This window comes from Strix aluco, chromosome 17 (assembly GCF_031877795.1).
Source record: "Strix aluco isolate bStrAlu1 chromosome 17, bStrAlu1.hap1, whole genome shotgun sequence".
Lineage (NCBI taxonomy): Eukaryota > Metazoa > Chordata > Aves > Strigiformes > Strigidae > Strix > Strix aluco.
In genome coordinates this window covers 10,466,733-10,492,503 of record NC_133947.1, presented here as the reverse complement: position 1 = coordinate 10,492,503, position 25,771 = coordinate 10,466,733, and the positions used below count along the sequence as shown (strand labels likewise).

The 25,771-nt window shown below is 36.3% G+C and overlaps 1 protein-coding gene across 4 annotated transcripts in view; it reads left to right on the top strand.

The window, feature by feature from the left end:
- The window catches only part of NCOA3 (nuclear receptor coactivator 3), an 86,652-nt gene that overhangs the window by 42,155 nt on the left and 18,726 nt on the right, over window positions 1–25,771 (top strand). For all 4 annotated transcript variants that reach the window (XM_074843443.1, XM_074843442.1, XM_074843441.1 and 1 more), the window contains exons 3-9: window positions 11,065–11,140; window positions 19,594–19,701; window positions 21,365–21,537; window positions 23,232–23,332; window positions 24,321–24,495; window positions 25,055–25,243; window positions 25,495–25,596. In XM_074843443.1, coding sequence (XP_074699544.1) covers window positions 19,604–19,701; window positions 21,365–21,537; window positions 23,232–23,332; window positions 24,321–24,495; window positions 25,055–25,243; window positions 25,495–25,596 — 838 coding nt within the window. In that variant the 5' untranslated portion in view covers window positions 11,065–11,140; window positions 19,594–19,603. The remainder of the gene's footprint in view (window positions 1–11,064; window positions 11,141–19,593; window positions 19,702–21,364; window positions 21,538–23,231; window positions 23,333–24,320; window positions 24,496–25,054; window positions 25,244–25,494; window positions 25,597–25,771) is intronic.

Genomic DNA, 25,771 nt, shown 5'->3' with positions numbered 1-25,771 from the left:
TAGGTGCTACCCTGGTCTCCTGCCAGTCCTCTGATACAGTAGCCACTTGTAATGACACATTGTGCAGTTCTGAAGATTCACATCTGAACCTCTTCTTGGATGAAGGATACCCTGGAGACTGATCAACACCTCGTGTGTCTGGTTTAATTCTTCCTCTATGATTCCTTAAAATTAATTTTGCTTCTCCAGCCAGTTTGCTACAAAGAAATGCTGGAAGTGGGAATCTCTCCAGTATGTTCAGTGGTGAAGGCCAACATGAAGAGATTTTCAGAGCTGTGGCTTTAACCTCTCTGAGTGCCCATTTTATGCCTTTGCCATTAAGATGTCCACTGTCTCCCTAGCTGGCTTCCTGCTTCTGATGTTATTTAAACATTTTTTTTTTATTATCAGTTGGAGTTCGGTGCAAGGCACTCTCCTCATTCTTTTTTTAGTCCTGTATTTCCTGTTTACATTCAATTTACCGTGTTCTGTGGGTGTTACAGTTCTTCCCATGTAGACAAGCTTTCTGTTTTTTAAATGCTAACCTTTTCCCTGTGGTATCTCCCTCAACTATATGGCAATAAAACCATATAGGTATTTTTTTAATGTTTTTGTTCTCTGCTCCAAAAGCTGTGTAGGTGTAGCAGCTATTATCCAGAATTCACTTGAGAGCCAGCATCTTTTTTGTCTCTCTCCCTCTCTCAGTATTGTCATCACAGTACAGTCATACAGTGACAGTGTAATCACTTTTGCATCTTGAGGGCTGGGGGGGTGTGTGGTGGTGCCCTCACATATCACGAGAGATGTGTAAATTAATATTCCACACTGGTCCTAAGCTGCATGTTGTTTTTTAAACACAACTAACTTTATAGGAGAATAATACCATCTTTGAGAATTTCTTTGATTCGTGTGCACAAGCATTAACTGATTAATGTGCTGGCTTCCTTTTCCTTTTTTTCCCCCCTGTTAAGACTATTTAAGATATTTGCTTTTAATACTTTGAACAGGAGCTACAAATGATGTGCTATAATGAAGAAATAAATACAATATTGTAATGTGCTAGAAATTTTAGAATGTGTGTCATGCAGGCTGTATGTCTTTGTTTAATGTGGAAAAGTGTTTTGGCAGAATTCTAAGTAGTTTTGGAGGTTAAATCTTCACTCAATTCATATAGTGTAACTCAAGACTTCTGAGTTTTAAATTTAAATCTTAATTTTAAATTTAAGGTTTAAAGAGCTGGGAATTTGTGGTGATTGTAATAGTCTTTTTGTGTGCCAAAGTGTGTTCCTAGTAAAAAAAGTCATATCAAAAATGAAGTTTAAGATTTAAAAGGCCTTTTTGAATTTAGAGTAGATGTATTCAAAGCTGATTAATTTAAGTAGTACTGCTGTTGGTCTTCTAAGGATCCCCTAAATACTATGTCAAATTTGGAATGAAATTTAGAAAGGCTTCTATGTTTTAATCTATGAGCATCTGGTGAGTTCTAGTAAGAATTTAATCTTTTTTGTTTCCTGCTGTCTTTACTTCAGCATTTCTCTTAAGGTTCTGATGTACTTTCTCTGATGGCCAGGCAGTAATGTTTTTTGAGGTTCATAGAAATGCTATTTGTTCCATGGATTTGCCCTTTCGTTTGATCACATTTTATAAATGTGTCCATCATACCTAGCCGGTTACTTTTTCTTCTTCTGCAAAGACCGGTGTTTTCTTTTCCTGTTTATGCGTGTTTGAGTCTGCTGCTGCTTAAAACTAAATTCAGCTAAGAAATCCAGCAAGAAATAGGCTAGTTATGGCACATAATGCTTCCTAACTGCATTTTACAGAATTATTCACATCTCCATGTTACAAACAAAAAAGGCTTGCTGGCCTTCCTCCCCCACACCCTCCATTATAGCTGTATAAGGCATCTATTGTCTCCATTCATATTGAGATGTCACAGATGTGTACACTCTTCTGGGTTCTTTTCTCTCTTGCAGCTCTAATGACCGCTACTCCTTTGATTCCTTTCTCAGGCAAATTGGCATAGGCTATCCAAAAACAAATTTAGGTCACAAATAATCTTTAAATTATTCTACTTGAGTGAGAGGAAGAATTAGCTGACTGTGTGTTCCTATATACTGGAATTTAAGGTAAAATATGGCAAAATTAGTTCCCTACAACAAATACTATTTTGTTCTCTCAGAGATGGTTGACTTAAAAATGTCACCAAGGGGTGTGCAGCTTTAGTGTGAAATATGTGTGCAATTGAAAGAGTTCTAAAGCTATATTTATAATTTTTTCTAGAGCTTAAATTCAGGTGTGTTCACCTGTACTGTTAAAACAACTAAGAGAATTAGGGATGACTAATTTTAAAGAAATACTTTTATTTTCATGCATTTCCATTTCAAAATAAATAGAAATTTTTGTTCTGAGATTAGCTACCCTCAATATCATATTCCCTATCTGTCAGGACAGGGAATTTAGGGTTTAGCTCTAAGCATGGATGTAGCTTTCTTTGAAGTACCCGGAACCCCACGTGTGTTATGACTGTTGGCTCTGTACACTGAGGTGTCATGGTTGGCAATTCGTATTTGCTCATGGACCACGTTACTGGCACAGATGTGCAGATGGTTGAGTTGAGCAGGCAGTAGCAGTGATCTTCTGTTCATTAGTAATGATTTTTCCCTAAGCAAACAAAACCCCTTTTTTACATGCTCCTCAGATATGCTAGTTGTGTGTAGAAAAAGCAAGTGCTTACAGAAACAGGAAACTATTTTTTGCTTTGCGTTACATCTGAACTGTCTTGTACCAACATCCTTTTATGGTTGGCTACTTTATTTTCCAGTACTAACTTGTTTGAAGTATACTAGCAGGTCACACTCTTCATCACTTCTGTAGGTTGTTTTGCCTGTTGCTTATTTTAGGTTAAGAGCACTCAAAAGGTAAAAATCCACAGATACAGCATCATTTCTAGTTGTTTCATAGGATGCTGTGATTAAATCTAAACATGTCAGCCAAGTTATTTAAGCTGCTTCTCATTATTGTTTGACTTTGTTGTTTTGTAATAACAGAATACTATTCCCTCAAATATTTGTGCCCTTGAAAGTGTTGTGTAGTTCAGCTGGCTGCAAATTCATGACAGCAGGCCGCACCATTTATGACGTGCTTTTTTTAAGAGGGGAACCAGTGCTTCTGTCCAGTACTAGAGACTTGGTAGTGTGGGATAGTTATGTTTTGTAGAACTGTTTTTGAGTATTTAGGAAGAGGGACGGAAATTACTGTGAGCATGTTTTGGGTGGCTTGTATCCCAGCTCATCTGCTGTGGACCCAAAGCACTGCTGGCAAGGCTTATTTCTCTCTATTAATTTGTTTGTGTGCAACTCTGCTACTAATACCAAAATCTGTCTTTGAAGCATTATATTGTATTTCCTTGGTATTTGTGCTATGGAAGTCTTGAGAGATTGGAGTTTTTCCAAGGTTAATATCAGAAACTAATTTGTTAATTGTGTAACAAATTGTGTTCTTACAAATGCAGAACAAAAGATTGTTGTTTAGACACATAAAAGATTCTTGAAACTGCAGCATGCTTTGTAGACTTAATTTTGTGTCGTTCTTAAAAGTGAAAGGTTTGCTTTTTCATAGTGAGAATCAAAGAGGTTAGTTCTTTTGATGGTCAGGACATTCCAGTAAATTTCGAAGTTGATCTGATGTATTTAATGTTCAAGAGTTTTCACTTCAGATGTCTTTGTTGAGTGTAAAAACTTGTCTCACTTGGTCAGTTTGGCTGAAAATGGTCTTTTTTGTAGCATCCACCCAACAAAAGGTTAGCTTTGATAGAAGTTTGCAGTATTTGGCAGGAAACTCTGTACAAGTACAGAACCAATTATATTTTACTGTTCCCCAGTATTACCACAAAGGCAAAATATGACCAAGCCATGTAGAAATACTCACAAGCATCAGGACTGTTCTCTTCAAGGATTTGTGGTTTCCAGCTGTTGATAAACTTTTGTGCTTCTTAATAACTTGTGATTATTCAAGTGCTAGGAAATGGCAGATGAAGTGAACGGGCTGATAGGCTAAATATATGGTGGGATGATTAATGACAGCGCTGTTTAAGACGCATGAGCATCAGCTAGATCACATCTGATCTCCCAAGATGAACAGTTGCCCAAAGTAGAATGGGGGAAACAAAACTATGATTAGAGCATTGCAAAAATCCTAGATTGCTTATAGTGTTTAATTGAGAGACTTGCTTTTTAATTGAGAGGCTTGCTTTTAAAATATGCAAATATAAAAAGAATAGAACATTTTTTTCAGCTGTGCAATTCTAATTAAGAAGTATTTTTGCTTTGCTATTTGCCACTTGAAAGTGTTTACTACTTCAAATAAGCCGTTTTCTTAAAAGCCAATCTCCATACCTACTCAATTGATGAATACTTTCAATTCACATACAAAATACGAAGACTAAATTGGAAATACTGCAGATGAACATCCATTGCTAATAATAGTTGTAGAAAATGCAACAAATTCATTTCTTTTGAATGCTTTTCTGAGCATTACCTGTAGAAGTTCAAAAGCTGTCATTAAGCTTGGAATCTACTTGATAGAGATCACGTGTCAGAAACTGATAGTGTGTACAGTAGATGTTTCATTCTGTCAGAACCAGTCAGTTTTTCCCCTTTGTCTGAAGGCATATTGGTATTGTTAGAGATTTTGATCTAAATGTAAAATGACTTCTGTCTCTAAATTTAAGCTTGCAATGGTCAGGCTTTTACAACAAAATTGCTGAATCTGTGCCCGGTTTTTAACTGCTGCTTTGGAAAACTGATTTTGAACTGTTCGCATTCTAAACATGTTTTATATAAAATTGTGATGTCTGTAAAATGAGTAAGATTTTGGCATGGTAGAGTTTGCTTCAATTATAACAGTGCCATAGCACTAAATGCTAATTGTAATACTATAGTTGTGTTTAAGTTGTCTCTCGAAATCCAGCAAGCAGTCTCTGTTTGCATAAGACGCTGGTAGGGTAGAATGGCAGAACAAAAAAATTGCATGCATATAATACATAAAAATGTACGTGAACCTGTTCAGAGTCTCAGGAAGGAAAATGGACTTGCTGATGGCACTTTCCTAGCTTCTGGAAAGGGAATGGGCTTATTGATGACTTGGAGAGGGATCACGTGTATTTAGTGGAACAAACTCAGCTCAGTTGATTACATTTCCTGTTTTCAGCAAGAACTTCGTAAGTACTCTCTGCTTTTGAAGTGTCAGATAGTGTATAGCTACCTCAGAGAAAATGAGAGTTGTTGCTACTGAGAACTTGCAGATTGAATTCTTACTATACTGAAACGATGTTTGGGAATTTGCTTCCTCGCTTTTAAGGGAAAGCTAATTTCTTAGTCATTGTTCAATTAAGGAGAGAGCTCTTGTATCTTTATCAGATCGTGTAGGAAAAAGTCTCTGTCACTCTGCTATCTTACAGGATTTTCTATAAGAAAAAAACCCACCCGTATTTATGTGTGATTTTGTTCTATAAAATACATTTCTCCCAATTTTATAAGTTGTGCCATTGAATCCCTGCTAATATCTGCTAGTAGTTACCACATTGTATTTGCATTTGGTATGATTGTTACTGGCTTCTGGCAATCATCCCTTTGCACTGGTCTTTTTCTTTATAATGGCAGTGGTTAAAGTTTGTACTAAAAGATAATCGCATTATTGTAATGTGTAGTGGTCAAAATTGTATAAGAACTGAAGTCGTATATTGATAAGGCATGAAAACAAGCTTTCATCAGGTAAGTTAATATATCCACTTAAAAGCAAAACACAAAAAGAAGTGATTAAAAATAAATAATGTTTTCAGATTTATATGGACAAACGGATAATTTCATGTTCTAAGGCTCTGAGTTGATGTCCTTTTCTAATTTAGAGAGATTTTCTACGTTGGACCAATCTTGAAACAATTTAGGATTATGCCATCCATTTTAACAAATTACATGAATTATTTCAAATTTAATTCCTAATTAAACTGACATTGTAATATGTAGAGATGCACTGTCCAGCTTGCATTCTTCTTATTAACCTGCGGATTATGTTGTGTCATATGGTATGGAGTCACTTATGAATTAGGTGTATATAGAGCTGGAAAGTGACTCTGTAATACTGTTATGTTGGTATTCTCTTGTGAGCTCTGGCAAGGGTATTTTGTCTTGTAAATAGAACACTTTTTATATAAAATTTCCTATTTTTTTAGAACCTTATTGCTGTTAGTAATAGAGAGAGGTTTGTTCACTGGTCACAGTAAAATCTCTTTCCATAGTACCCGCTGTTTTTGGCAAGTATGATGTGAAGAAGTGTTTTCCACTTTTAGAACTTCATTAAATATTAATAAAAAACCTAAGTAGACCATATGTATTTCAGTCAGCTACTGACTGGCCTGAGTTTCTTCTGCTGTTGAAGTGCCTGGATGTACAGAAAAGAAGGGTGGTGTTCTGTGGTTTCTTACCAGTTAAGTAGTTACTATGTCCCATTATAGTAATTCAGGTATCACATACTGTTTCTTTTTGTGGTATTTGAGCTAGGGATTTTTTCTTTCTATATATATTTATTAAATTTTTAATTGTTTATTACATACCTATTTACTAACCCTTCCAGACCTAAGTCTGTAAGGACTTACCTATGTTAAAAACATTCTAAATATATTCTAAAAGCACCCGACTGATGCCATCAGCTGTATTGAAAGCCCAAATTACGTCTTCCAGTACAGTGACTTGAAAATTAGTCAAGATTACAGGCCACCTTCAATATTTTTTAGCCTGCTGTGTTTGAGCATACCAGTTCTTGTTGCCAGTGTCATGCGAGTAGGTGGTGTGGCTGCATCACGCCCCAACTGCCTTTTACGTACAGGGGCTGTGTCCTGACAAACACATCTAGCCAAGTAAGTTCGATATCTTTTCACAGCTGGGTTACGAGGGCAGCGGTTGTTCTGAGTCTAGAATGTGGCTCACATGTCTTTGGACCCATGATGAGATGCACTAACTGCTTTACCACAGTGCTTTGTGCAGAACCTGACAGGTGAGAAATTTTTACAAGTGTTTGGCAGTGTATGGTGAAGGCATAAGGATAAAGAGTAGTCTTTTTTTATAACTGAGTTCACTGGAGCTCCCCTTTTATCTTTCCTGCATTTTGTTGTTGTAACCGGGTTCTATATCTATTGCTGTGACTAGCAAACAGGGACATATAGGAAACAAATTAACAAGTAATGACATTCCAAAAATAGAGCGCACACATTATTTATCACAGGAACAGGAGACGTGCTCCGAGTGTGCTCCACCTCTGACCATCCTTTAACTGAAAGTGTCCTGTCATTTTAATATATGCAAAGTGAACAAGGCTCAAGTTAATTGTCATGTCTGAAAAATAGCCGAGGAGTGCACAGTGCTTACTAAACACTGCAGGGGAATTGGTAAATGAAACCTGACAAGACCTGAAAAATTATAGTCTCCCTATAATATAAAAAGGATGTGTGCTGAGTTAAGATTATTTAACATGTTGCAGCAAGGTGTGCTTCACTGGCTACCAGATTATAAATGGCTGCTTTTTTTTTTTTTTTTAAATTGACAGCCCTGATTCAGTGAAGTCTCTTGTCTGAGTCAGTTATTTATTATCTAGTAAATGACCTTTTTGGCTGAGGGAGTGGGGAAAAAAAAGAAGAGTGAGAATGGTCCAAATGCTTATGTTTTGGAAGAGTATTTTATTAGTTATTGATGGAAATGGTAGATTAGGATAATGATGTATCAGTACAACTAACAATATAATTTGCTGTTTGCTTCATAATGTAAGTATAGCTGCTTTAATTTTAAAAGATAAATGAAGACTTTTTAGCAAAAATACAGTACACCAAAACCTCTTTATTAACTCAGTGTACTTGAGTCTCATTATCTGTTTCGGTAGTTTGTTACATTGAACTTTCAGGTTCACAAAGCTTTAGTTAAGGTTCAGTGGCATTTTTTATCTGCTGCATTTTTTTCCTCCCCCGGAACTTTAAAAATATGGCTTTTTTTATGTACTGTAGTTTAAAAAAGAAATTAAATGCAATATACTGCCCTTCAAAAAGGCACGTTAATTATCTCTAAGACATTTAAGGAGGATTGCAGGTAGAATCCTTTTTATGTCTTCTTTCAAAAAGCAACCATTGCGTTTACCATATCTGACACATTTGAATATGCATATATATGTATATTTTTAACCTTAAAAGCAGTGTAACTTTAGTTCTCTGTCATGTTGTTGTTGTCTGTGCCACAGGCAACAATATGGCTTGTCACTTAGCTGTCCCATCCAAACAGTAATGTAATCTTCTTTCTTTTATGTTTTTTAAAAATTGGATCGAAAACTGAACCATGTGTACGCTTAAAGTTGGTAGCGAGGCTGTATTGGGTGCCTAGTTTCTATATGGTGTAAACTGAAAGTGGAGAAATCAAAGGTCACTACGTTGAGCTCATTGAGATCAAAACATGCCAAACGATGTTTTTGTGCAAGCACTCTTGTTTTTTGGTTGAGCAGTTTTTAGACAGGAAACAGCGTGCTCACGTGTTAAAAGTGATACCGGTGTGGGAGAGCTGATGGAGAAGCTGACGGCACGGCCCCAAATGCCAACCTTTTTAGAATACTGGCTCTGAGACTGGAATTGCTTAGTGCATGACTGTGCCTTGATACCGGCACTCTAATAATCTAAACTAATTCATGTGAAGCAGAACACAAAGCGATGTTGAAATAATACATTTTTTGTATTTAAAAAGTGAGAAGCTGGCTATTATCTCTGTACTCGGAAGAGGAAACATGTTGGTTTAGAGCTGGGATAACGGAGTTGAATGGTCAACTTTCAACATGTAAGAGTTAGGGCTTTCGTTAGCAGGAAAAGACCAAGTATTATTAAGAGGGATGTATTTTACTTTTTCATTTAAATGTCGTAGATGATAATGTAATGACAGATTATAGAATTGTAATATTCTGTTTTATTTGTAGGGGTAGTAACTTGAGGTCTAATCTATTTTTGATATATGGCAAAATTTTACTGTAGCATATTTGGTGTTAACTTTTTGCTTTACTGGGTAGGGTTTTCATCCCTACTTCAGATTGGTTTAATTTCATCCTGGTCTATAGAACAGAATTTTAGAATATTTGTCTAGGTTGCCCTGCCAGTTGACAGTTCTCATAGGATCATGCTCTGTATGCTTGGCTAGACCAAATTATAGCAATTGCTGCTCTAGATCCTTTTTTAACCCTTCAAGAACCTTCAGATTATTCAGAAGGTTATGTTTTAGTTACTTCACTGCGGTATACTTTGAGAAGTTGTATTCCATCTTCTGTTTAAATAGCTCAGATATTGACATCCATGTAATGACTATTTACTTGAGAGGAATATAAAGGGAATATTATAAAACTCATTTAAATAGTGTTAAGATTTTTATGTGGTCTTCAATTTAATACATTTTCAGGATTCTTCTCTTTTCCCTTGCCTTTCCAGTCATACAGAATCCTTTTGATACTTGTGGGTATTGAATCTCCCACCTTCAAGTGATTTTGTGCTGTTCATTTCTCCTGCATAGGTCAGCTTTTCAGTGAGACTCTTGTTTGTGATTCTGTTGAACTGCTTCTGTTCTTGCACAGGTGTTTTCGTTGGTTTACCAAGCTGTTGTAGAAATTTGAGGAAAAAAACCCTGCACCTCAAACAGAGTGGTGAATGTAATTTATGCTACCTTTTTGTTTCATAAGTTCTGACTGAATTTCTGGAGACATCAGAAACAAGCCTTTGTTGGGTGTAAGACCATCCCAGGGAAGCTAGATCGCAAGCTATCATTGAGTGTAGTATAGGTCAGGTTTAACATTTTTACAGAAATGAACAGCTGAAGGTTTAATTTTCCATGATGTCCAAATGTTTCTGATAATGCATCTTAAGAATTCTTAGATTTTTTTTCTTCTATTTTTTGTGTGCTTTTGTTCTGGTTTTGGTGATTAGCAGAGGTTGATTTAGCATAAAATGGTGTTATAAAAGTCTTTAATTAGGAGACAATTTACTCTTGATGCTTACTCTTACGTGACCACATTGTCAATCAACCTTCTAATTGGTAATTCCAGTTCATATAAATAAAGCTACAATCAGTATTGTCAAAGGGATGGTTAAAACAGCAGATGAATGCATATGCAACCAGTTGATATGAAAAGCTTCAGTTTAATTTCTTAAGAAATGAGCTACTTGAATAAAACTCCTTTACCTGCCTGCTAGTGATTACCTATTAAGTAGTCTGGGTAGAAGTATCAATTATGAAACTCTTGATTTTGGATAGGGCTATGGTGTGTGCTTACATGTGAATGTCTCATAAGTATTTCCCAAGAGCAATTTATTTTTCTAATTAGCTTGAACAGCCTCTGCTTTACGTAGTGCTTTAAGCAGTTTTCAGTAAATCAATTCAATCACACAGCTGTTGTTTAAAACTTTTTCTAAGTTAGTGTAATTCTCTATAGAGACCCAGAATCTCACTAATTAGTGCACTTAATCATACCTTGTATAAAATGCATGATAATATGGATTAATCATTCCTAGAATTTCATAGAAGAACAGAGTAACAGAAACCTGAGTGTTGATACCTCTGAAAACAGTTTGCTATAGTAGTTATGTACCAAGCAGTATGTACAGGCTGACAGAGTGGCTACACACTTAATTTTTACTTGCCAGTCCTAACTTTACAAAATAATTAATTTGGGGCTGCAGCTTTTGATATTAAGATTTAACAGTTACTAAGAACAAACATCTACAACAGTTTCACTATTTGCTTCAAAGTAAAACAAATTACATTTAAAATAAATATGTTTAGTTCTTATGTGAAAGGAAATCTAGCTTACTGGGTGGCATTTGTGGTGTTAAGATTCAGACTTTTGGGCTTTAGCATATAGCAGAGATGACAGTTACAGTTATAAGTGAGTTTTAAACTCATTTAACATTAAAATATCTCAATGTTGAGTGTTTATCTCTTGCTAAGATTATTAATATTAGATGGAACAGTTGAAAAGCAAGCACTCTTTTAAAGTACAGCCTTTTTTGTTTTTCAGGATGTGACTTAAAATGACTTCTGATTCTGAAGGTCCTCTGAAAAATATGCTGTGCTTGAATGTTTGCTAAGGACAAGTAAGTGACTGATTTCATATTTGGACTGTATGTACCTGAATAGTTATTCCCTTACAATTTTTAAAGCTACAATTTACAAATTGTACATGTAAGTATATAAGAAGCATGTTCTTAAAAAGAAGACAAGGGGGGAAGGGAAGAAAGAGGAAGGGGGGGGGGGGGAAGAAGAAACCTTACTTCACTACTGCCAGAAAGTGAGTTTTCTAGGTTAGTTTTCTTGTGGATTCCTATCTATGTAAATGAAAACATCAGTTGTTTCTGTGGTCAGTTAAAAGAATCTTTGCATAGTTTCAAGAATATTTTGAATCAGAAGTTTCACTCGAGAGCTATTATACTTTTTATATTTGTGTATTTGAGGGAAATGTAAGTTTGAAATAACAAATTTTCACTAGGAATACAGAGTTGCTGAGTAGAATGTCCTCTAGTTTTATTTATATCAAAATGTAAATATTTGGGTCTTCTCTTAGCATAAACCAGTTAATTTATTACAATTTGCATCTTAAAAAAGTGTGACTTATCCTCCTTTCTAAAAACCAAGACCTTAGATTTAATATTTTAGCATTATATACAACTAAAAAAATTCCAGACCATCTTCAGGATTCATTGAAAAGGACTGGTTTGATTTAAGCCTTCATAATTGGCTTATTCTGGGGAATGCGAAGAGCCAATTTATGCTTTTTCCCTAGTGAGTTTTTCAAACAAGAAATCAGCTCAGACAGAAGAGCTTCCAAGTGTTAAAGATACCATGAGTATGTAGATTTAGTATAGGAAAGAGTTGATGGTTTCATGGGACCAAAGAAGTGTTAAAAATGTTTTTATGCAAATAATAAGATTTTTTTAAAAAATAGTGTGGATATGTTTTAAATTAGTATTGTATAGTTGTGCTTTCTGGGTTTTGGTGGGTTTTTCTGTGAGTGTGGTCAACTGTTTCAGCTAAGCAAATACAAAAACTGAATCTGAAGCATCTAATGGATTATATTTTGGGGCCCTGTTTGGACAAAACCTTCCTAGTTGCCATGTCCTATTTGGTGAATAGGTCTTTCATCTACAACTACTGAGAACATGAGCATGAGGGAATAATGCTTGAGTTGGAGAAGGAAACCAGTGCACTGAAAGACAAACTAGCAGAAAGTGATCTAATGGATGTTGTTAAGTTAGTAGCTTTCCACTTTGTGTGAGGGTGAGGCGAGACAGACCAGGGAAGTTGAAAACTTTCTGCTTACTGTGCTTAGTACTTCTCAGTGTCCTTCTGACTTGAATGCTCTGTAGAACTTTAGGAAATTTCCTGATTTCAAACATATTGTATTGTCGACACATGCACCCTTTTGTTGGAAGGCCAGGACAGAATTTTAGAAGATAATTTTTTTTATCCTGTCAAAATATTGAAACCCTGGCAGGTTGAAAAATGCTGGTCCTAAATGCTGATGGTTTCTTTAATATGGGGGTTTTTTGTAAGACTGTACATATAGAGCAATGGATGGATTAATAATTACTAGAACTTGTTTTACCTGTCACATGCAAAAACCAGTGGCCTTTTAACAATCTATCTATGGTTTTCACTGAGAAATGAAGGGACATGACATGTGAAAAGTATATATTACATATGCGCCTTATTAAGAAGGACAAATGTTTTTTCAATGTGCTTACTGATGAGCAAAAAGGTCTTTATTTTTTGTTTTCTTGTTTCCCCTTTTTGATAAGTGAGAAAAATTTTGGAAAATTTAGGATGATATCTGAAAAGATAAATCAAATTTAGTATTTGCAAATAATCATGACATTTTTGGACTTTTTCTGCAAATATTGCTGCCTTTGGTTCCACTCCACTGGTGGGGTTAGGAACATCAATATATAGTGGTTCATTACTGCTGCAACCAATGGAATTAAACAATGTCTTGCTTAGAAGACTTTGAACCATCTCTTACATCATCTTGTTTTGTCTCAGGTTTGCTTTAACTATAAACTTTGGAGGCCTCTGGACATACTTGCTTCTATTCAACTTTAACATTCTCTATTTCTTACAAATGCATAACTTTCTACATTATTTGGCAAGAGCTAGGGATTTGTTTTTCCAAATAACTTTTGGAAAATCATATTGGACAGAACAAAGTGTGGCTTTGTCATTTGTTTTCAGTAGCTAAATGGAGTGTAGCATAAAATGCTTCTATTTAATAAAATGTTTGATGAAAATGACAAAGTATTCCAATACAGTGGTGTAACATGGGTAGTTCCATTTAGAAATTAAAAGTAGTTGCTGGCACTGATGACATCAGACTAGCAAATATTTAAATATTATTATATGCATAGGAATTATTGTTCATTAAGTACCTGGCTTTAAAATTTGGCAATCCCAAGAAATTCTATAAATTATATAAACTAGGAACAGATAAATTTTAGAAAAATCTAATTTTTTATCACTGGATAGAATTTATGTTCAGCATTTCTTCATCCTTATATGTAATCCATCTGCTGTAGCTTCTTGCATTTTAAGCAAATACATGCATACAAATTTCATTAAAAAGTACATAATCGTATGTATTGATAGCTGAAGTTCATAATGCAGTCCAACTGTTAGTTATCCTTCTATGCAGTTAGGTTTGCCATCCACTTCTTGAGCTTGTACATGCAACCTTGAAGAAAGAGAACAATCGTCAGACTTTTCATGGGAGTGGGTGCTGTCATATCTGTATTTCCATTATTCTGAATAAGAATGATATTCTGTGACAGAAGATTATCATTCCTGTGTTTTGGATAATTCAGACTTCTCTAAAATTTAACATAATTTCTTATATTTGACTGGTTTTATGTAGTAACCGAGCTATTCATTGAATCAATTTAAGCTAGCTTTTAGATTTACTTACTTATGCTAATAATAGAATTTCACTGTGTAATAATTTTCTTCAAAAAATGCCTCACTTAGGTGGATAATACTGTGCAGTATAACCAGCAGAGGAGTCTTTCTAGCCAGCATTATAGGTTCATGAGCCAGAAATAATGCTGTTGCCTGTTAGCTCAAAGTAAGTTTACAAAGATGGCTGTGTTAAACTTTTTGCTTTCAGCAGTAAAAATGCTTAGAAGTTTTAACTTTTGGAAGCTGTGTTTTGGACCTGTCTTTTGAAATGATTAACTTGCAAAAACTCCCCAAACCACCCAAAGATTTCTCTTTGGAAAACCTTTTTAGCCCATTAGAAATTACAGGTTCATATTCAATGAATAAATATAACACCTGGCGCTTTTAAACTGGTGATTCTGTCATTATTAACTCACTGAATAATAGCTTCTTTTATGAATATTTCCTGTAGCAGGGAAATTAGTTTGACTGTTAACAATTTGTACTGTAAATGCATCTGTATTGGGAAGCAGCTTCTGTGATTTCCTTAGCTAAACAGTTACAACGTTGTTTTAGGCATTACATGCCTTCCCAGCTTGTAACGATACTCTTAGGGAAAGGAAAATACATGTGCAGGAGTTCTGCAGCTTCAGGCCTGTACTTTGGTGAATAGTAGGGAAACAGCCTACACGAATTACCTATTTTTTCCTTCCTTCTCCAGGCTTCTATATTTAGACACTGAAAGGCTTTCTTAAACAGGAGAAGGGTTGTATTCTCTGATATGTATCATGTTTCTGAGACAAAATGTAATAATTATGTTTTTCTGTTTGATCATATTGCAAGTTACCTGTCAGTACAGGTAGATGTTAAACCAGAAATGACGTTGCCGTTCTAAATCATTTAATGCAACCCTGTTACCTGTAAAATTAAGTTCTGGTGAAATGTCTGTCCTAGCTCCAGTTTTCAACTATTTAATGTATTTTAAATCTTTCCTCCTCTTAAATAGAATTTATTCTCAGCTTCTGACATACTTGCTGTGCCCACACCCTTCCTGAGCTATCCTTAAGTCTTGTATTTTAAGCTCTTCCTTTCTCTTTCCACAGTAGCTCTTAAGCCTGCAGCTCTATACTCTGCCTGTGAATGCAGTTACAGGGGGTGAAGCACAAATCCTGGAGTGTGTGTGTGTGTCACCTACAGAATGACTCTCAGGACTCAGCCTTAGCTGTGAGGTCTGTAGGCATAAGACCTTATGAGTCATATGTTCTGCTGAGTGTCAGCCTCAGATAATCAGCTGCTTTTTGCATGATCATACCCTTTTTCTATAATATCTTTTTGAAACTGCTTACTTGTTCAGATGAATAGTTTTTCATTCAGCTGCTTATTTGAAAATATCCCTACAGTTGTTCAGTGCTATGCTGTCATCTAGTGGCATAACAGTATATTTTTCTTGAATCACATAAGGTGGGCCACTATACATGTATTTGAGAGGTTTTTGCCCTGGAGGAACATATGATTGGATAAGAGTCTTCAGGCTTGCTCTTCCATCTCTCTGTATATTAGGTTTTGTCTTGTTCATCCTGGTTTTTTAATCAAATATTTAGTTGTAAAACCAACTTCTCTGTGCAGTCCATGACCATAATTACGGAGTTAAGGCATCTTTTGTAATTGTTTATTTCAAATGCCAGGTTATGTTTTACTGTTGTTTTTAATGTTATTGTGATGTAAAAAGTATATTATCCTTCCTCTCCTAATCCCTACCGACTGGGATGAGGATTGGTTATGAATACAATTTTATGTTAAGCATTGTAACATTAAGGAAGACTAGGGAAAATGTGAGCCCTCTCCAGAAGTCAATGGGAGACCTGGTTACCCAGGATATGGAGAAAGCTGAGGTACTCAATGACTTTTTTGCCTCAGTCTTCACTGGCAAGGGCTCCAGCCACACCACCCAAGATGCAGAAGGCAAAGGCAGGCACTGGAAGAGTGAAAAACCATGCACTGTAGGAGAGGATCAAGTTCAAGACCATCTAAGGAACCTGAAGGTGTACAAGTGCATGGGACCTAATGAGATGCATCTGTGTGTCCTCAGGGAACAGGTTGATGAAGCGGCTTAGCCGCTATCCTTCATATTTGAGAAGTCATGGCAGTCTAGTGAAGTTTCTGCTGACTGGAAAAGGGGAAACATAACACCTGTTTTTAAAAAGGGGGGAAAAAAAGGAAGACTGGGAACTACAGGCCAGTCAGTCTCACCTCTGTGCCTGGCAAGATCATGGAGCAGATCCTCCTGGAAACTGTTCAGGCACATGGAAAATAAGGAGGTGATTGGTGATAGCCAATATGACTTCACTAAGGGCAAATTGTGTCTGACACATTTGGTGGCCTTCCATGATGGGGTTAAAGTGTTGGCGGATAAGTGAAGAGCAACTGATGTCATCTACCTGGACTTGTGCAAAGCATTTGGCACTGTCCTGCACAACATCCTTGTCTCTAAGTTGGAGAGACACGGATTTGACGGACGGACCACTTGGTGGATAAGGAATTGGCTGGATGGGTGCACTCAAAGAGTTGTGGTCAGCATTTCCATGTCTAAGTGGAGAGCAGTGACGAGTGGCGTTCCTCAGGGGTTGGTGTTGGGACCGGCGTTGTTTGATATCTTTGTTGGTGACATGGACAGAGGGATTGAGTGCACCCACAGCAAGTTCGCTGACGACGCTGAGCTGTGTGTGCCGTCGACACGCTGGAGGGAAGGGATGTGCTATCCAGAGGGACCTGGACAGGCTGGAGAGGTGGGACGTGCAAACCTCATGAAGTTCAACAAGGCCAAGGGCAAGGTCCTGCCCATGGGTCGGGGCAATCCCAAGCACAGTTACAGGCTGGGCAAAGAGTGGATTGAGAGCAGGCAGCCCTGTGGAGAAGGACTTGGGGGTATTAGTGGATGGAAAACTGACTATGAGCCAGCAACGTGCACTTGCAGCCCAGAAAGCCAACCGTGTCCTGGGCTGCATCAAGAGCAGTGTGGCCAGCAGGTCGAAGGAGGGGATTCTTCTCTTCTATTCTGCTCTTGTGAGACCCGACACCCCCACACCCCCACCCCACCCCCCACCAGTGCTGTGTCCAGCTCTGGGGCCCCCAGCATAAGGAGCACATGGACTTGCTTGAGTGGGTCCAGAGGAGGTCATGAAGATGATCAGGGGCTGGAGCACCTCCCTTATGAGGACAGGCTGAGAGAGTTGGGGGTGTTCAGCTTGGAGAAGAGAAGGCTCCAGGGAGACCTTCTAGTGGCCTTAAAGGGGGCTACAGGAAAGGTGGGGAGGGACTCCTTATCAGAGAGTGAGGGATAGGATGAGGGGTAACAGTTTTAAACTGAAACAGGGCAGATTTAGAGTAGGTAGAAGGAAGAAATTCTTTACTGTGAGGGTGGTGAGACACTGGCACAGGTTGCCCAGGGAGGTTGTGGCTGCCCCCTCCCTGGAAGTGTTCAAGGTCAGGTTGGATGGGGCTTTGAGCAACCTGGGCTAGTGGAAGGTGTCCCTGCCCATGGCAGAGGGGTTAGAACTGGGTGATCTTTAAGGTCCCTTCCAACCCAAACCGTTCTATGATTTGCTTAGCTGCAAAGAGAACTTGTGCTTTAAAGAGATGCCGTTCTACTTCTGAGCTTTGTACACATGCCAGAGTAATCCAGTGTCTGCTCCTCAGTACAGCCAGCAGTCCTCTGTCCTGTCTAGCTTTCAGAGGTTTGTACTGCTGTAGGAAGAATGTCCTTTTAAATTCTCTACCCGTAGCTAACATCCTGCAATAACAATATCAGCTATTGCAAGCAATCCCCATGCTGCTTCATGCAAGTATGATCTTGTGTGTCTTTGCCCTTGCAGTTTAGACTTTAGAAAGAACTACAGCAGTATTATTTTTTTATTAACACAAAAAAATCACTAAGCAAAAAACCCAATCAGTCAAGGTTAGTACATCAGAAGTAATACACACACTTCTCTTTTCTTTAGATGTCTTGTCCAGGACGCACTTAGCTGGCTAGGTGCCTTTCTGAGGGGTTGGCTCGCTGCAAGGGTGCACTGCTGACTTGTGTTTAACTACCTTTTTGTTTACCAGGGTGCTCAGATCCTGTTCTGCAGAGCTGCTTTGAGTCAGTTGGCTACCATCCTCCCCAAGTTAACATAAACTTAATTTAGATGAAAGTGTGTGTATCAGTTCCTTGTCCTTGTGATATGTGATCACTGACTCCCAGAGATTTGGTCATCCTAAGCCAGTTTTTTTTAAATAACTGTAGTAGTGGTGCATTTTGCTTGTGGAGATCCTTAAAGAACTTCCTTTTTTCTGAAAGATTTATTAGTTTCTTGGTTGTCTTGGTTGTATGTTATGGAAAAGTTTCTCTCCACTAACAAGTATAACTGTCTTAGATGTTTAAGGACCAGTTGCTATATGGGGTAAAGAACTGCAGTCTGCACTAGATTGCAGAAAATTAAGTTTACATTTAATTTGGAAGTTTCTTTAAAATGGATAAAATAATGATAAACTTCTAACTGCCCAGATGTCTTGTCATTGTGGTACAAAAACCCAAATACAAAGTATTAGATTATATTACAGTTCTAATTATGTTCTAAAATAGCCTGGCTAGATAAATAGCATAGATCCATTAAACAGCTTTTTTTCCTCCCTCAGCATGTCATTGATTGTAGCATCTGGTATAGGTATCTTCTCTCCTCTGTCACTGTGTTCCATTTTACTCTTGAGAGTGAGGGGAGATGAGTGTCATGGATACATAATGTGCAAGGCTTATTTAACATAACTAGATTTTAACAAAAGCAACTTATTATTTTATTAAGTTATGGCCCAATCTTTGCTGCAGAAGCAATAGAGTTGAAAGAGTTCAGAAGTCTTTGCCTCAAAGTTTTAGAAAACTGTTCATTTTAGAAGATTTAGCAGGAGATATGAAGTTAAAACTATAGTAACCTGTTGAGTTAGAGATGGTAGTAGTAGTTCATAGAGCCAGGTGTGAAACTCTCATTTAAGCCCACTGATGTACTCCTAAGGATGACAGTTATTTGTGGCTGCAGTGGTTAAATTACATGAAGAGAAGAAAGGAGCATAAAGGAAACTTTATTCAACATTTCTGTATTTTCAGAGCTCTGGTGCCCATCATTCATTGCCTTGGAGTATCACTTGCCTTTCTCTTTAATGGTACCTAACTTTATCCTTAGTGTTTAACTACATGTTGGCATAACATATTAGTTTACCACTTTCTTTTGAAGTTATCTAAACTTATTAAAACACTGAACATTTTTTATTTTCAGACAAATTGGAGCTATATAGTGGTCCCAGTACTATGGTGCAAAATTTTAAACATCTCTGAATCAAATTAAATGCATTTTTTACATTTATTTTTGCTAACATTGATATAAAGTTTTAAACCTATATTTTGCCAAAATGCAAAATAGATTTAAAAAAAAAATGATAACCAGATACTGGTTTTTTTAATAGTCAAAAGATATATGGATTTTCAGTAAAAATACTCATGAATCTGATAAAAATAAAACTTATCTGGGTAAGGTCTCTGTATTTTGAATTATTACTTTGAGAGGTTCCTTCACAATTCTTATTTTATTGCTTTTAGGTGCTGATGCATGGTCAAGATGAGTGGATTAGGAGAAAACTCCTTGGATAGCTTGACCAATGAGTCAAGGAAGCGCAAGCCATTGCCCTGTGATACACCAGGTGCAAGGTAGGTTTATATAGACCTTCCTCTTTTTTTTTTTAAATGAGTTTTTAAAAATATTTTTCAAGTTTTCATTGCAATTTCAAGTCATTTCTAACTAATCATTTTGTTCAGCTGAAAAATAATCTAGGCCAGCTTCTGTTGTGAAGATACACAACTTTACTATTATGTGTAGATATGCCAAAGCTGATGAACTGTGCTCTGTAATTAGACTCCTGTGGAAATCTTAATAGAGTGAACGTATAAGGAATTACTCTTTGAAGCTGTGATTGCAAGGCAAAAGAAGAAAAACTTCTTGCTTCACAGAAATTTCAAAGGTAGCATCTTATATCTGGTAATTGATTTGACAGGCCTCATTTCAGGTGTGTATGGTCAGCACAGAATATTGGAATAGGTTGAGCATTTTTTTTTTTACTTCCGTGGCTCCAGACTAGTTCTTTGCAAGTTCATTTCAAATTCTGGTGTTCTATGCTGTCTTCCTGCCCCTCACTCAACTCTGCCAGAGATAGTTATCTGAGGGACTTGGTTTTCTGTCCCCCATCAACTTTGTTGCTTTCCACTACGTTAAGTGTTCTGTGCTATCCTTTCATGTTCTTGTTCCCACAGAGTATTAAAGTTTATTAAATTTGTCTTCACTTTCACCTAAATACCAGGCATCGTGTGTGGTCATATTTCTCCCTTTTATGTATGTCCCCACTGTCCTGTGCCAATTACTCCATCACACAATAGATTGTGTATGATATCCTCGGATTCTCCCACCATATCCCAGTATCTCTTTGTGAGTGTTCTCCATTCCGGTTTCTCTTTCCCTTTTCTTCAATGTCTGCCTGTCCATTCAAGAATTCTGTTTTTCAGTTTGACACCCTTCATTAGCTTTCTTTATCTTTCAAGGCCCTGCTTTGTCATGTATTTGTTTTCTCCAGTGTTGGTCCATGCATACTTTCCTAACTCTTTCACTTGTTTCTTCTTAAAGAATATTCATTCTCTTTTGATCCCCTTAGTATGATTATTCTTGCCCTTTCCCTTTCTCCTGAGTCTTCCTTTTCCTATTCTTGGCATACTCTGTGTATGACACTGTTCTCTGTTGATTTAGGCTGTAGATAGTGTCTTTATTTAGCACATTAATCTCTGTAGGAAAAGGAATTTCAGAGACACTTTATCTGACATTCTACTTTTTCTGGATATTGAGATGGCATTTTTGTCCTGATGCCTAGAAATTTCTGAGGTATCACCTTCTGTAGGCATCTTGTAACAAGCAAACCAAAGGGATTCCATAGAATGTTAAAAGTCTATTTAATTTGTCTAATAAATGATAAACAAACCTAACGTAACATTTAAGGTTAAAATATATTTTCTGTATGAGTGTTACAATTTTATACCAGGTTATTTTAATTAAATTTGATGATAGAAGAGTAATCACAGGAGGATTTTTGTGGATGAATAGCTTTCTCATATCCTCTTAAGATAAATTTGTACTTAAAATTCTGAAAAAAAACCCACCAAAAACCAAACAACAATGTAACAATAAACATCATGTTTGCTGGAAGAATAACTACTACCTAAGTTTAATAGGTAGGTGTTACATGAAGTACGTTGAAGTTCACAGAATGAGCACAGCTTTTGTATATGATGGTATGTAAGTATATGAAATTATGTTTTTGGTTCCTAGTCTGACCTGCAGTGGTGAGAAGCGTCGGCGTGAGCAGGAAAGCAAATACATTGAAGAACTGGCTGAACTGATATCTGCTAATCTGAGTGACATTGACAATTTCAATGTCAAACCAGATAAATGTGCTATTTTAAAAGAAACCGTGAGACAGATTCGACAGATAAAAGAGCAAGGTACAGTTCCCTGCTAAGCCAAAATGAATAATTTAATTTTCTTTTCCAAAGCTGTAGTTACTTGGGAAATTTAGTAGTGTTTTTTACAATAACATGTAACTAAGAAAGTCTTCAGACTTTGACTTGAACTAAAACTTGAATATGCCTTAAATATTTTTTTGTTTAAAAGTAAGCAAGTATTTTCCATCACTTTTTATTGGGAATCAGGACTTTAAAACTTTGTATGGCCTTTTGTATCAGTTTCCTGAAAATACTAGGAAAGCTTAAGCTAGTCTCCAGACAAGCTAAAAGCAAATAGTACTGTACCATCTGCTGGTACGATATACCAAATACCTACTGGTGTGAAGAATACAGACGGTTGTCTTTCACTTCAAGGGACTTAATGCTTAAAGGGAGTTGAATGCTTTGAAATCAATTTTGTAAAAACCACCTACTTATGGGGCACACCTCCAATCAGATATATTTATTTTTATTGCTATTTTTTCCTATTATGTTTTTATGGACTTTGCTTTGTGTTCTTGTGCTGTTTAAGACATGCTTCCTAGATGGTGAAGTATGGGACTCCAATGTATTTAAAATACATTTAGCTTGAGATCAAATAATTAAATAGCACAGTTGTCTGTACTGAGAATATAGTCAAGTCCACAAAGGAGAAAACAGTGCATCAAATCTTGCTAATTTTTGTCAGCTAGGGTAAACCTAAGTGGTGTGGTATTTTTTTTAATGGACAGGTATATGCAAAACCTTTTTTTAATGTATAGTGAGGGGTGTGTGTGTATATATATATTTTTTTAAAACGCCACCCTGCCCCCATCTCCACCCCACAATGACTGTAGCCTGCCACGCGTACATATTTCCTTTGGCAGCAAAGTATTAAAAAAATCAAGTGTGCTATGGTGTATATTTTACCTGTCATGGTAAATTGCCACACCTTTTGAAGACATGTTAAAACAATTCTAAAAATTCATCTTTACGTCTGTTTTTAAGGTTTTCTAGTGTAATCTAGTGTATTCTAATGTAATCATTCTGTTTCATTATAGAGTTGAGTATGTGATAATCCCCATGGATGTTGTACTCCCCTTGTGGTCTGCTTAGCAAATACCACAGAACAAAGTTTATAGTTTGTTTTCTGTAATTCTGCTGCCTGGTCTGGATTGCCATTCCAGCTTCCCCTGCAATCAATTTATTTAGGATATTTTGATTCTTAAAATACTATTTTATTATAGACACACACACACACACACACACGTATACATACATATACAGTTTGACCTGAGTCAAAGCCTTTTTGTAGAACAATGGTGATGGCATCTGAAGACTGTGACCAGTGATGATGAGATGATCAAAATAAAACCACAAGGAAGAGATGTGTATAACAAGTGTGTTTAATGGCCATTGAAAGGTTCAGCAGGCATTCGTCAGACAGATGATCCCAAAACCAGCAGAAAAAATACCGTTCACAAAAGAAGTTGATCTTCTCAACTTTAACTGTCAAGTCAATTTATGTTTGGCATTATGTAGCTGTGACATTTTTTCTAGTCTTAAGCAACTAACGATATATGAGACCTTCTCTCTTTCTCACTTGTGCTTTTTTTTTTCCTTTATTCACATGATTCCTAGAATCTGGCTTGTAGTATTTAAATGTGGTCTTCATGTGAAATGTTGCTTTACTGAAATGTATCTTTGGATTTCAGGAAAAGCCGTTTCTAATGATGATGATGTTCAGAAAGCTGATGTGTCTTCTACGGGTCAAGGAGTTATTGATAAAGATTCATTGGGACCTCTTTTATTACAGGCAAGTACAAATTAGGTCCTAGTAAATCCCTATGGAAACAAGTACTTAAGGCAGGTGAAAATACTGCAGTAAAGCCTGTAATCCTATAGTAATAAAGGGTATGCAAGGGCTATACAGAAGTATGTTTTAAAGGGTCAGGAATAAACTCTGTGATGTCTTCTTAATTTTGCTGAAATCCTCTGTAGAAGGAAAGAGAAGAGTAACATTTTTCTTTCTCTCTTATTCTTGTGCTTTACTTTCTCCAGCAGTCATTAGCAAAATACTGCTAAAGCAGTGCTTAGTAGTGCAAGGAATAGTTTGCTTTTTTTTAGGGGACAGCCATTAAAATAAATGGATGAGGTTTCACAAAGACTAGAGTTTTGTGATGTGTATTAGGGTTTGTATTTCTGAATTGTGAAGTAAAATAACCTAAAAATAATTGTTAAAAAAAAAGTAAATGGAAGATACCTTTTCTTTATGCCTAGAAAACCAATCCCATATTTACAAGTCCATTAAAAAGCACTTTGGAATCTTAATTGTTTTACATAGCTATTGATTATTTTTTTCTTCTTTCACTTCAGCAAATACAGTATATTAAGATATGGATAGACCCTCTTATCTCTTCACTTGCTGGTGGAAATGACTTCATGTTCATGTCTTACTACCTGTTTCTACTGAATGTCGTCTTGTTTCAATTTGACAGCTATTGAAATAATGTTACAAATTCATTATCTTGTGTTCAAATAAAGCAAGAATGAAACAAGAAGGCTGGTTATCACTGTGAAAGATCTCAATGCAATAACAAATGAACAGATTAATTTTTAATATTGAAATCATTCCTTATGAGACACAATTTTCCTCAGAGAAAAACTTAAAAATTCAGCTCTACCCTTGAAAAGAAATGCATGTATTGTAACTTGACATTTATCACCCACATACTTTTTAAGCTAAATTACGTTCAGAATTAGGCAGCGTGTCTTATATGATATATTGTCATGTTAATACTTAGGCATTGGACGGTTTCCTGTTTGTTGTAAATCGAGATGGGAACATAGTATTTGTGTCAGAAAATGTCACACAATATCTGCAATATAAACAAGAAGATTTGGTTAATACAAGTGTCTACGGTATCTTGCATGAAGAAGACCGGAAGGACTTTCTTAAAAACTTACCTAAATCTTCAGGTAAAAAAAGTTGACTTACTACACTGTTACTAGGCTATTTGAAAGCAATCACAGAAGAAAAAAACAACCCATAATGGATAATCTTTCAAAACAGATTACTTCTACAAAGAGTTCTTAACTACAAAAATACGTTAATCTTGAAAAATATGACCAGGTTCTTACTAAAGCATACTATCAGATGTAAATGTGCTGGAAATACACACTGTGCTTTAGTTTTTGAAATTTGCTGAACTATAACTTAAAACAAGGATGCTAAAGGAACATGTTTCCTAATGCCACGAGACTAGCTGTGGGAATTGCTTGTTTTTTAGGTATGTGAATGATTTTTCAGCTCTCTTTCAAGTGACTGAAAGTGTCAAGTAACGGAAAGAGGTTTTTATACTTGGTTGTAAATACTACTATTTATACAAACATATAAAACTGGTGGTATATTGAGAAAGCATCTTAAAATATTCTTTAATCTCTCTAATCTAGGAACAAGGTATCTAAATTAAGAAAAATCAGATACGGATTTATTTTGTGTGAAAATCTTTATAAATTCTTGCTGTGTTCTTTTAAGTTAATGGAGTTGCTTGGACCAATGAAACACCTAGACAGAAGAGTCATACATTCAATTGCCGGATGATGGTGAAAACCTCTCATGATCTTTTGGAAGATGTAGGCAGCCATCAGGATATACGTCAAAGATATGAAACAATGCAGTGCTTTGCTTTATCTCAACCAAGAGCTATGATAGAAGAGGGGGAAGGTAGGAAATTTTGTGCAATTTACTGTGCACAAACTAAATCTCCGAGTAAAGCTTTTTGGTATTTGGTATGTGTTATGAAATCTGTTGTTTCTGCAATCTGTTTTAAAGTAGAAACAGAATGCAAAAACTTCAGTTCTTATTGTCTGTACTTCCATTTTAACAATGAAAGACACATAAGCTATTTTATTAGATGCTTTAAGAGAATAAAACAGGAGAGAAATGAAAGAAGAAACGTTCTTTTTTAAATACAGATTTGCAGTCCTGTATGATTTGTGTGGCACGTCGTATCACAACTGCAGAAAGGGTATTTCCAACAAATCCAGAGAGCTTTATTACGAGACATGATCTTTCAGGTGAGAAATGTACCCAAAATGAAGGTATGAGGGTTTTTTTTTGTCTATATGCTTTTGTTTTAAATAAATTAAGAATGTAAATAAATTCTATATCTGTAGTGACTACCAGAATTCATACTGAGAATTCCAAACTGGTTTTTGCAATATACTGTTGTTGGCAGTGGGGTATAATAAC